Genomic DNA, 12292 nt, shown 5'->3' with positions numbered 1-12292 from the left:
GACGAGTGAAAAGGACGTCATAAACCGGGAAAAGACCGGCCCGCAGACCCACGGCGCGCACCACGAAGGGGCTTCCCGCGTGAAGACGGGGACCTCCGTTCCCAAGTGCCAGCACCGCGCCACAGGCCGGCTGGGGCGGGCCACGAGAGTCTCTGGTTTGAGGTCCCCACGGTCGGACTTTGGGCCCACTGCGTGTGGCGCCGTACTGGGCTCCAAGGACCGGCAGCGAGTCCAGTGACCCCCACCGCACCCCCAATAGTCACAGGGCGGCCGACGAGCGCGGGCAGGGGAGGGGATCTGGGAGTGCCCCTGGAGAAGGTGGCATTTCCTCAAGGTCGGTGGAATTTGGCTGCGCGAAGGAACTGCGCGTACTAAACTTCAGGCGGGAACGCGCGGTGGCCCGGGACCGGCGGGTGGACGTGCGGGGAGAGGCCGGCAGGCCGCTTCCCAGGGCAGGGAGTTGGAATTTCACGCTCTACAGACCGGGGGCACCTCGCCCTGGGGCTGCGGGGGGGCGGCGACTGTCACATTCAAGAGCGTGATTCTGAGGTTTGCGCAGATACTTGAAGACTGCAGAGCCTTCGCTGGCCCACAAGGTCCTTGCGAGGTGACCCCCGCGACCACCAGACAGGAGAGAAGACCCATTTCACAGATGAGGTAGCGCTATCCCCAAGTCCTCAATGAGGAAACCAAGAAACCTCTAGTTCGGGTCCTCAGAAAGCGCAGAGGTGGAGCCGCGCAGCACTCGGGCCCTCCCCGGCGTGGGCGCTCCGGGCAGGAGGGCCTTGGCCCGGGGCGCTCGGCAGCTTGGAACGGTGGGCCGGGTACCGGGTCTGCCACGCAGCCGCAGAGGCTCAGCCCAGCCGGCGGGCGGCAGGAAGGGAGGCGACGCCCCCTGGAGCGCGGCAGGAACCCGGCCAGGCCCGCCTCCCAGTCCGCCTAGCCGCGCTGGTCCCTGAAGTGGTGAAAGCCGCGGCCGAGTCCAGGTCCCACCGAAGCCATTGCCCTTTTAAGGGGGAGCCTTGAAACGGCGCCCGGGTTCCATGTTTGCATCCGCCTCGCGGGGAGGAAACTCCATGTTGTAACAAAGTTTCCTCCGCGCCCCCTCCCTCCCCCTCCCCCCTAGAACCTGGCTCCCCTCCCCTCCGAAGCTCGCGGGGATCCCTCCCTCCCACCCCTCCCCTCCCCCCCGCGCCCCGATTCCGGCCCCAGCCGGGGGGGAGGCCGGGCGCCCGGGCCAGAGTCCGGCCGGAGCGGAGCGCGCCCGGCCCCATGGACAGCTCGGCCGTCATTACTCAAATCAGCAAGGAGGAGGCTCGGGGCCCATTGCGGGGCAAAGGTACCGGGGCTGCGGGGAGCGGGCCGAGGCCGGGGCGCCGTGGGAGAAGAGGAGGGGCCGGGATCCTCCCCGGGGGAGCCGCCCGGGGCGCCCGCCTCGGCAGCGCCCGAAGCTCCCAGCCCGTGAGGGAGCGGGGAGAGAGTTTGAACTCAAAGGAGGCTCAGAGACGCGGGGCGGGGCCTGGCGCCTTTGGGGCGCTCCCGTCCGCTAGAGGTGAGGAAACTGAGGCAGGAGTAGAGAGACTCCTTTGGGGGTTCCCTGGCTGGCATTGCGTGGTACATGGGCGCCCCCCCCATTGGCGCCAATGGGGCTGGGAGATGGGGGCGCTGAGGAAGGCGCCTATGGGCCACCCGCTGAGACTCCGCCCCACCACCCCCAGGCTGCGGTCCGGTAGGGTCTTGGGAGGGGGCGCCGAGGTGACAGTGGGCTGGGTAGGCTTGAAGGGATCTCCCGCCAACACACAGCCACGCTCCCACAAACTTCGAGTCACGCGTGGTGGCGCCGAACTTCTCGGAGGCACAGAGGACGGCCAGCACTTCCAAGAGTTGCCTGGCGCCCGCGGGGAGAGTTTTGCGCCTACTGGGCACGCACCGCCCCGCAAAGGCTGCGCCCCCGGGTGGCTGGACCGGGGTGGGGGATCTGCCCCTCCTCTTCCCTGTGTGGACCTCAGGACCTGGACGCTGCCCCCAGGTCTGCCCACCCCCACCTGGGCCTGGCTGCCCCGGAGCAGGGGGCAAGGTGGAAAGGCTAGTTGCAGGGGGCCGGAGGGGGTTGGGTGAAAGGGGTGTCTGTCAATCAGGCGGTCGTTGCCGGGCTCCAGGTTGGAGGTCTGGGCGGGGCGGGGCAAACAGATGGCCGCTGGACACTGGCCCCAGACCGCGGGACTGCACCCCTGCCTCTGGGCCCAGCCGCAGTGAGGACTTTGTCCCACAGGGGGTGGAGAGGATAGAGGGAGGGCAGGGGTGGACAACTGTCCTGAGCCCCAGGCCCTGACTCTCCTGAGCCGGAGTACTCAGGTAAGGTGGGTCATGATCATCAGCAGTCATGGAGGCTGTGAGAGGCAGGGAGAGAGCACCCCAGGACCCCCTTCTCCAGGCAGCCACTCCCTATGTGGGCGGGCACCTTAATACTGCTAGACCTACTTGTGGGGAGCTGCAGGAGCCTTGGAGCAGACTGTGGGGCCCCTGGCAGGGGCATTTCAGGAAGAGTCAGGAGCTGCCTTAGTGTGTCTCCCTTAATGAAGTGGGCACGGCCAGATCCTCCCAGCTCGGGGGTTCATGCCTGGGCACACATGAGGGATTCTGCAGGCCAGTGTGCACCCAGCCCCCAACTTGGGCCTCATTATTTCAGGTGACCAGAGGTCAGCAGCTTCCCAGAAGCCCCGAAGCCGGGGCATCCTCCACTCATTGTTCTGCTGCGTCTGCCGGGATGATGGGGAGGCCCTGCCTGCCCACAGTGGGTCGCCCCTGCTTGTGGAGGAGAATGGTGCCATCCCCAAGGTGTGTGGGGGCCAGGTGGGGCTTCAGGGCTTTAGGGGAAGGGGTTCCTGACTGAGCTTTTCAGGACACACTTATGGACCCCAACAGGTCCAGAGCGGGAGGGTGCCAACCTCCCCTGCCAGGCCCTGCCCACTGTGGGGAAACTGAATTCTCCCTCATAGATGGAAGCTTTTCTCTACCTTGGTTTTCAGAGAGGGCTCAGCCAGGTGGCCTATCCAAGCCCCAGAGCTGGCAGGGGCAAAGCTGGGAAGCAGGTGGTATCTGCCCCGGGCTCCAGGGTTCCTGTAGAGAGGGCAGGAGGAAGGACGGGGACTGGAGAGAGGCCCCCCAGCCAGCCCCACCCTCCCCACAGCAGACCCCAGTCCAGTACCTGCTCCCCGAGGCCAAGGCCCAGGACTCAGACAAGATCTGCGTGGTCATCGACCTGGATGAGACCCTGGTGCACAGCTCCTTCAAGGTGGGCCCTGCTCAGCAGCCCTCGGCCTGGGTTTCCGCGGGGTCCCCCACCCTGGCCTGGGAGGGAGGTGTATGCTGGGGCCCCCCCAGGGCTCCCCCCTCCAACTCCAGCAGCTGTTTTCCCCCCACAGCCAGTGAACAACGCCGACTTCATCATCCCTGTGGAGATTGATGGGGTGGTCCACCAGGTGAGGGCCAGGAGGAGGCAGTGGTGGGCTTGGCCTCTGTCTTCCAGACCCCAGGCTCTTCCCACCAATCCGGAGCGCCTTGGATGGGAATTGCATAGACGTGGAATATCAAAGGCCCAGAGGGGGTGTGAGGCTTGCCCCAAAGGCACACAGAACTGAAGGGGCTTGGGCTGACTCCAGGCTGCAGCGTGGGCTCCTCCTCTAGGCCCCCCGTGCTGTGCCCCCTTACCCCACCCTGCCCGGGACCCAGTTCAAGTAATTCAGGATAGGTTGTGTGCTGTCCAGCCTGTTCTCCATTACTTGGCTCGGGGACCGGTGCACTGCAGCCTTGGGGTGAGGGGGCTGCCCCTGGACTCCTGCATTGGGCTGAGGCTGAGGCAGGGGAAGGGACTGGGAATTAGTGACTTCGTGAGGTAGGACCGGCCAGTGGAGTGGAAGTTTTGATCGTTTTCTGGGAGGGGGTTGGTTTCCCCAGAAGTGGTCAGGGTGGCTGGCCAAGCGGAGCCTGCAGGCCCAGCTTCCTTCCTATGCACCTCTGCCTCCCCAGCCCATGCCCTCCCAACCCTCCGCTGCCCCCACTCTGCCCCACTGGCCCGCAGCCTCCTCACTGGCCTGCCCCCCAGGTCTATGTGCTGAAGCGGCCTCATGTGGATGAGTTCCTGCAGCGAATGGGCGAGCTCTTTGAATGTGTGCTCTTCACTGCCAGCCTCGCCAAGGTGAGCCCCACAGGGGTCCTGGGGTAACCTTGCCCTCCCACCCACCTCCAGCATACAGCCCAATGAGCCTGCAGGCTCCAGGATGACCTGCCTCTTGCTCCCAGTACGCAGACCCAGTAGCAGACCTGCTGGACAAGTGGGGGGCCTTCCGCGCCCGGCTGTTTCGAGAGTCCTGCGTCTTCCACCGGGGGAACTACGTAAAGGACCTGAGCCGGCTGGGCAGAGACCTGCGGCGGGTACTCATCCTGGACAACTCGCCCGCCTCCTACGTCTTCCATCCGGACAATGCCGTGAGTGTGGGCTGGCCTGGGACAGGAGCTGGGACCCAGGAAGGGAAGCAGGCCACCTTGGCCTCCTGGATCCCCAGTTGGCTGGTGTCGGGGGATCCTGCATTCAGTTGCCTGAGCCTGCCACCCACTTCCCTCGTCTACCTGCCCTGTAGCCACGCGGTCCATTCCAGTCATGCACAGCAGAGTGTCTGCCAGGCACAGGGGCCCCCACAGGGTAGCGAAGTTTGGAAAGTTTCAGCTTTTCAGACTGCCAGTTGTGACCTACTGATGGCCCACAGAATTAATTTAGTGGGTCCTGATCGGGAATTTTAACAGAATGAAATAGAATAGAAAATACCCAGTGGCGTGTAGTGGCTTATACCTGTAATCCCAGCACTTTGGAAAGCTGAGATAACCGGGTAAGCTGAGCCCAGCAGTTCAAGACCAGCCTCGGCAACATGGTAAAACCCTGTCTCTACAAAAAAGCAGAAAAACTAGCCAGGCGCAGTGGTGCATGCCTAGAGTCCCAGCTATGCAGAAGGCTGAGGTGGGAGTATCACTTGAGCCCTGGAGGCAGAGGTTGCTGTGAGCCAAGATTGCGCCAATGCACTCCAGCCTGGGCAACAGAGCGAGACCTTGCCTCAAAAAAAAAGAAAGTAACCGAGTGCTTTGCACGGTTAAGGTTAAGAAGCGTGAAGTTTTTGCATTGTTATGTTATAAATGTGTTTTCCTGGGAGTTGCTATCGAAAAAGTTTGAAAGTTGTGGGGGAAGGGTTTTCAGAATCTGCATGGCATGAGTCGTGGCTACATAGGGCTGGCCTGGAAATTCCACACCCAGGACCACATGCACCCCCGCCCCCCCTGCTCACCTTCCTACGCCCACTTCCCCAGGTACCGGTGGCATCGTGGTTTGACAACATGAGTGACACAGAGCTCCACGACCTCCTCCCCTTCTTTGAGCAACTCAGCCGTGTGGACGACGTATACTCAGTGCTCAGGCAGCCTCGGCCAGGGAGCTAGTGAGGGTGATGGGGCCAGGACCTGCCCCTGACAGACAACGACACCCACACCTCCTACCAGGAAGACTGTCCAGGCCTTTGTTAGGAAAACCCACAGGCCGCCGCCACACTCAGTGCCATGGGGAAGCGGGCGTCTCCCCCACTAGCCCCGCCAGGTGGCATAGGGACAGCAGGCTGCACTGAGCACCATGAGCCCGGGGCCCCCTGTCAGTGCCTTTGAACCTCCTCCCCCATTCTCAGGGGACCTGGGGGGCCCTGCCTGCTGCTCCCTTTTTCTGTCTCCTCTGTCCATGCTGCCATGTTTCTCTGCTGCCAAATCGGGCCCCTTGGCCCCTTCCAGTTCTGCTTCCTGGGGGCAGGGTTCCTGCCTTGGGCCCCCAGTCTGGGAACGGTGGACATCAAGTGCCTTGCATAGAGCTCCCTCTTCCCACCCAGCTTTCCCAGGGGCACAGCTCTAGGCTGGGAGGGGAGAACCAGCGCCTCCCCCCACCCCACCTCCTCCCTTGGGATTGAGAGGGCCCCCACCAACCTCTGCCTTTGCTTGGAAGGGAAAAGAGGTCTGTTAGCACTGGGAAAGGAAGCCGGAGTCTGTCCTTCAGGCCCCACAGGGCAGCTTCTCCAGGGCTGACAGCTGAGGGCTGCTCCCCGCATCACCCAAGCTACCACCTCAGACTCGGCCTTAACCAGCCCTGGGGCTTGGCTCCCCCAGCTCCTGAGTGTGGGGGCAAAGGCAAGACCCTCTTGTGGTGCCATATAAATATGTATATGTGTATATAGATTTTTAGGGGAAGGAGAGAGGGAAGGGTCAGGGTAGAGACACCCCTCCCTTGCCCCTTTCCTGGGCCCAGAAGCTGGGGGGAGGGAGGGAAAGGATTTTTACATTTTTTAAACTGCTATTTTCTGAATGGAACAAGCTGGGCCAAGGAGCTCCAGGCCCTGTCCTCTGCCTCTCACACCCCTTTGCTCTGTTCATTCATTCAAAAAAAACATTTCTTGAGCACCTTCTGTGCCCAGCATATGCTAGGCCCACCAGCTAAGTGTGTGTGTGGGTTCTCTACGCCAGCTCATCAGTGCCTCCTCACCCACCCGACTTCACTGGTGCCTTTGGGGATCTGTAGGAGGTGGGATCTTTTGTGGGGTTCGGGGATCTCCAGGAACCTCGGCCAAGCTGTCCCCCTCCCCTGTGCCAACCCATCCTCTACAGCCCCCTGCCTGATCCCCTGCTGGCTGGGGGCCGCTGCGGGGATATCCTGCCTTCCAACTCCGTTTCTGAAGCCCCTCCTAACGAGGCAATTCCGGAGGTCAAGGCCTTGGGCTCTCCCCGAGGTCTAAAGGTTAAGGGGACCCACATACCAGTGCCAAGGGGGATGTCAAGTGGCGGTTTCGTGGTGCCTCCCTCCCGTAGAGTTGGGGGGCGAATACGGTTGGTCTGCGTCAGGTGGCTTTCCCATATAAGTGCCTTCTCTGTGACTGAGCGCCCTAGTGTGATGAGAACTAAAGAGAAAGCCAGACCCCCATCCTGCTTCTGTGGTTATTGCGGGGGGCTTAGCAAGTGGGGTATGTGCTTCGCACCTGCGGCTGCCGTGGAACCCCTCTTCAGCACATCTGGAGGGGCTGGTGGTGGAGGGAGGAGCTGCCCGGGTCTCCGGACGCTTCAGGTGGGAATGGGTAGCGTCACAGCGCAAAATTTGAGCCTCCAGGCTGTGCGCTTATACCTCTCCCCGCCTCGGGGATGTGGTCTGCAAAATGGAGATGTGCCATCTTGGCAGGACTAATTAAAATGCCTGGACACAGTCGACAGGATACTGCTAGCTGCAAAGCAAAACGAAGGCCTTGGGTAGGGGCAGCTCTGGAATGCGGTGGGGGGGCGTGGCCTATGCCCCAGAGCGGGAGGGGCGGGGCTCGGGGTGGAGGCTCCAGCGGCAGAACTTGGCTCCGGCGCCGGGGTCTGCCGCGCGGCCTGGGTGGGGCAGGCGCAGGGGCTCGGCCCGCCCCGCCCCCTGCGGCCTCTGAGCCGCCATTGGCCGCACCCCCGCCCCGGTTCCCGCCCCGCCCCGCGTCCCGGCGGCACTTCCTTTACGAAACCGCGCGGCCCCCGGGCCCGGGCAGGAAATGCCCTCCCGCCGCCCCTGGCCGGCCTTCGCTTGCTTCCCACGCAGGCCGCTAGAGGCCTCCCTGTCCTCGCGGACGCTGGGGCTCCCCGGGGACTGGAAAGATGGGGCCCGCCTCACTCACCCGTGGGGGTGGGGCGTTTCGGGAGACCCCACCGCACACACCCAGAGAAGAAGGGGAAATGCTCAAGTGTTGCCTGCGCCCCAGCTCCACCTCCCCATCTCGCCTGCTCAACACCTTACCTCGTGAATCCAGCCCCCACGCTGCCTCTTGGTGCCCCAGACGCTGATCGGCCCCAAGTCTGTGTGATCAGCGCTGTGTGAAACCGCCCTTTGTCCTCCTTCCACTACTTTTCTCTAGTAGAAAAAATTCAAGAAGCACCCACCTGGAGAAAGCGGTAGTACCCTAGTCTGTGTTTCGGCCCGGGCTGGACCACGAGAGCCCTTGGCTAGATAAATACCCAGTCCTCTCCGGTCTCTGCCCTCATCCTCCTCATCCTCTGGTTCTGCTCTTATTTCCTGCTCTCCATGCAAACACTGATCCTCCCAGATTTGCATCCCAGCGGCCAGATACACACGCAAAGTAGCTCCAGACTGTTGGGACCACAGTGAGGCTTCCCCACTACCACCACCTACTCACCCTGTACCCACAGGAAGTTCAAGTCAACCACATGTATCGGGTGCGTACTGTGTGCAAGGCACCGTGCCAGGACCAGGCTGTGTCTCTGCTCTCAGGGAGCTCACACCCTAGGGTGGATAGAAGGAAATGTCAACAGATGATCTCTGCAATTCTGCAAATGCAGCACGGGAAAAGTGGAAGGTGGGTGAGGGCAGGGGACACCCAGCCCTGCCTGGCAGCCCTGGAGGACTGGAAAACACTCCCTGCAGGAATGAGGCTACCAGGAGTTTGGAAAGGAGGAAATGAGGCAGCAGAATGTCGGAGTGGGTAGATTATTAAGATCTATGGCCAGACCAAGGGAGTGGGCTTGTTGTGTTTTTTATTTTATTTTATTTTTTTGAGATGGCGTCTCTGTTGCTCAGGCTGAAGTACAGTGACGCGATCTCGACTCACCACAACTTCCACCTCCCAGGTTCAAGTGATTCTCCTACCTCAGCCTCCCAAGTAGTAGCTGGGACAAGAGGTGTGAGCCAACATGCCCGGCTAAATTTTGTATTTTTAGTAGAGACGGGGTTTCGTTATGTTGGCCAGGCTGTTCGCGAACTCCTGACCTCATGATCTGCCCACCTCGGCTTCCCAAAGTGCTGGGATTACAGGCGTGAGCCACCGCACCCAGCGGTTTTTATTTTCTTTTTAGATGAGGTCTCTGTCTTCCAGGCTGGCATGCAAAAGCATGATGGTTGCTTACTGCAACCTCGACCTCCTGGGCTCAAGCCATCCTCCCACTTCAGCCTGTAGGAGTATCTGGGACTACAGGTGTGCAGTAGCACGCCTAGCTAATTTTTTATTTTTTATTTTTTATTTTTTTTAGAGACCGGTTCTTTTTTTTTTTTTTAATTTTTTAAGATGGGGTTTCACCATGTTGGTCAGGCTAGTCTTGAACTCCCGACCTTAGGTGATCTGCCCGCCTTGGCCTTCAAAGTGCTCAGATTACAGGCGTGAGCCACCACGTCTGGCCTGAGACCAGTTCTTACTATGTTGTCCAGGCTGGTCTGGAATTCCTAGGCTCAAGCGATCCTCCCACCTCAGCCTCCCAAAGTCCCGGGATTGCAGGTATGAGCCACCACACCTGGCTGAGAGTAGCCTTTTTCTTGCAGGCAGTGGGTGCCTTTGAGGGACCCTGAGCAGAAGTGAGGTTTGACGAAACCTGTCAGCTACACGTTGGAAGCTAAGTTAGATGTGGAAGGATATAAGACCCTATCGGGAGACCACACCCATGGTCTCAAAGACAGAGGATGAAGACCTGAACTGAGGCAGAATGAAGAGGAAAGGAGGCCAGGTGCAGTGGCTCACGCCTGTAATCCCAGCATTTTGGGAGGCCGAGGCGGACTGATCACCTGAAGTTGAGAGTTTGAGACCAGCCTGACTAACATGGAGAAACCCCATCCCTACTAAAAATACAGAAAATTAGCTGGGTGTGGTGGTGCATGCCTGTAATCCCAGCTACTCAAGAGCTGAGGCACGAGAATCGCTTGAACCTGGGAGTCAGAGGTTGCAGTAAGCTGACATCACGCCACTGCACTCCAGCCTGAGTGACAGAATGAGACCCTGTTTCAAAAAAAAGAAAGAAATCATAAGTTCCATTTCATTCCTTTAAGCATTAACTGCATGCCTACTATACACCAGGTTCTTGGGTGTAGCAGGGAGCAAAACACTGGGGTGGTGGAGGGAGGGGTAACAGGCATAAAAAGTAGGCCAGGTGCAGTGGCTCACGCCTGTAATCCCAGCACTTTGGGAGGCCCGGGTGGGCAAATTGCTTGAGCCAGGGAGTTCCAGTCCAGCCTGGGCAACATGGCAAAACCCCATCTCTACAAAAAGTAAAAAAAAAATTGGCCAGAGGTAGTGGCAAAAGCCTGTGGTCCCTGGTACTCTGGAGGCTGAGGTGGGAGGATCCCTTGAACTCAGGAGGTCAAGGCTGCAGTGAGCCCTGATTGCACCACTTACTCCAGCTTGGGCAATAGAGAGAGACCTTGTCTGAAAATAAAAATAAAAAGTAATTAATATTTTAAGATGAAAAAAAGTTATTTAAAAACGAGTATTGTAAGGCCGGGCACGGTGGCTCACGCCTATAATCCCAGCACTTTGGGAGGCCGAGGCGGGTGGATCACGAGGTCAAGAGATCAAGACCATCCTGGTCAACATGGTGAAACCCCGTCTCTACTAAAAATAGAAAAATTAGCTGGGCATGGTGGCGTGCGCCTGTAGTCCCAGCTACTTGGGAGGCTGAGGCAGGAGAACTGCTTGAACCCAGGAGGCAGAGGTTGCAGTGAGCCGAGATCGCGCCATTGCACTCCGGCCTGGGTAGCAAGAGCGAAACTCCGTCTCAGAAAAAAAAAATGAATATTTATAAAAGAAGTAGAAAGTGGTAAGTATAAAATCAAGTACTTGTGCTGCCAAACTGATTTTTTGTTCCTTCCTTCCTTCCTTTCCTCCCTCCCTCTCTCCTTCCCTCCCTCCCTCCCTCCCTCCCTCCCTCCTTCCTTCCTTCCTTCCTTCCTTCCTTCCTTCCTTCCTTCCAGACAGGGTCTCACTCTGTCGCCCAGGCTGGAGTGCAGTGGTGCTATCTTGGCCCACTGCAACCTCCACCTCCCGGGTTCAAGCAATTCTCCTGGCCTCAGGCTCCCAGGTAGCTGGGATTACAGGCGCCTGTCACCATGCCCAGCTGATTTTTGTATTTTCAGTGGAGACAGGGTTTCACCATGTTGCTCAGGCTGGTCTTGAACTCCTTGCCTTAAGTGATCCACCCGCCTCAGCCTCCCAAAGTGCTGGGATTACAGATAAGAGTCATCCTACCCGCCCAGCCTTGTTTTCTTGTTTGGTTTTGTTTTGAGATGGAGTCTCACTTTGTGTCACCCAGGCTGGAGTGCAGTGGTACTGTTTCGGTTCACTGCGATTTCTGTCTTTCAGGTTCAAGCAATTCTTGTGCCTCAGCCTCCTAAGTAGCTGGGACTAAAGGTGCAGGCCACCATGCCTGGCTAATTTTTGTATTTTTAGTAGAGACAGGGTTTCACCACATTGGCCAGGCTGCTCTGGAACTCCTGACTTCAAGTGATCCACCCATCTCGGCTTCCCAAAGTACTGGGAATACAGGTGTGAGCCACCACACCCAGCCCCAAGATGACTTCTTTTTTTTTTTTTTGAGATGGAGTTTCGCTTGTTACCCAGGCTGGCCTGCAATGGCGCAATCTCGGCTCACCACAACCTCCGCCTCCTGGGTTCAGGCAATTCTCCTGCCTCAGCCTCCTGAGTAGCTGGGATTACAGGCACGCGCCACCATGCCCAGCTAATTTTTTTGTATTTTTAGTAGAGACGGGGTTTCACCATGTTGACCAGGATGGTCTTGATCTCTTGACCTCGTGATCCACCCGCCTCGGCCTCCCAAAGTGCTGGGATTACAGGCGTGAGCCACCGCACCCGGCCCAAGATGACTTCTAATTGTAAAGGGGGAAATGTGTCTTTCCAGTACAGAAGAGTATCTGTGGACATGGGTAGTTAAGCAATCTAAAACAACAACAATAAACAGAAAGGTATCTGCCTGATACCGCTGTAACCAAGGGATCCAGCTTCGCCACACTCACACAGGGATAACTTTGTATCATATATTCCTCCTGATGCAAGGCAAAGTCATTACCTTTCACCATGATACTGAAAGGATAGTCCAGCTGGGAAAATCACCTGGGAAGGCAAAATCATCTGAAAACTTGCTAGTAATGCAGAATCTCAGCCCCCCTCCCCACCAGTTCTATTGAATCAGAATATGCACTTTCCAGGTGATTCTTCTTTTATATTTTTTTATTTTTATTTTTTTTACGACTAGTCAAGTGCAGTAGTGTCCAGGTGATTCTTAGCGACATTACAGTTTGCGAAGCACTGGCCTATCAAGTATTCTTACAAAAAGAGTTTAGGCCAGGCACGGTGGCTCACGCCTGTAATCCCAGCTCTTTGGGAGGCCAAGCATGCGGATCACCTGAGGTTGGGAGTTCAAGACCAGGCTGGCCAACATGGTGAAAACCCAT

General features: G+C 58.5%; 1 protein-coding gene across 2 annotated transcripts; it reads left to right on the top strand.

The window, feature by feature from the left end:
• The first annotated feature begins 1001 nt into the window (after nucleotides 1-1001).
• Nucleotides 1002-7003, top strand: CTDSP1 (CTD small phosphatase 1). 2 transcript variants are annotated; one of them, XM_012446064.2, is made up of 7 exons: nucleotides 1002-1339; nucleotides 2690-2838; nucleotides 3191-3295; nucleotides 3426-3482; nucleotides 4106-4198; nucleotides 4303-4488; nucleotides 5359-7003. In XM_012446064.2, the coding sequence occupies exons 1-7, from the start codon at nucleotides 1273-1275 to the stop codon at nucleotides 5485-5487; spliced, it is 786 nt and encodes a 261-aa protein (XP_012301487.1). In that variant the 5' UTR covers nucleotides 1002-1272; the 3' UTR covers nucleotides 5488-7003. The 2 variants fall into 2 exon arrangements, with proteins under 2 accessions (XP_012301487.1, XP_012301488.1); XM_012446065.2 differs by having other exon boundaries at nucleotides 1003-1339; nucleotides 3194-3295.
• The last annotated feature ends 5289 nt before the right edge of the window (nucleotides 7004-12292 follow it).

This window comes from Aotus nancymaae, unplaced genomic scaffold (genome assembly GCF_030222135.1).
Source record: "Aotus nancymaae isolate 86718 unplaced genomic scaffold, 86718_ANA_hifiasm-v0.15.2.pri h1tg000008l, whole genome shotgun sequence".
NCBI classification, from domain to species: domain Eukaryota; kingdom Metazoa; phylum Chordata; class Mammalia; order Primates; family Aotidae; genus Aotus; species Aotus nancymaae.
The sequence above is the reverse complement of the archived record's forward strand: the minus strand, read 5'-3'. Positions and strand labels throughout refer to the sequence as shown.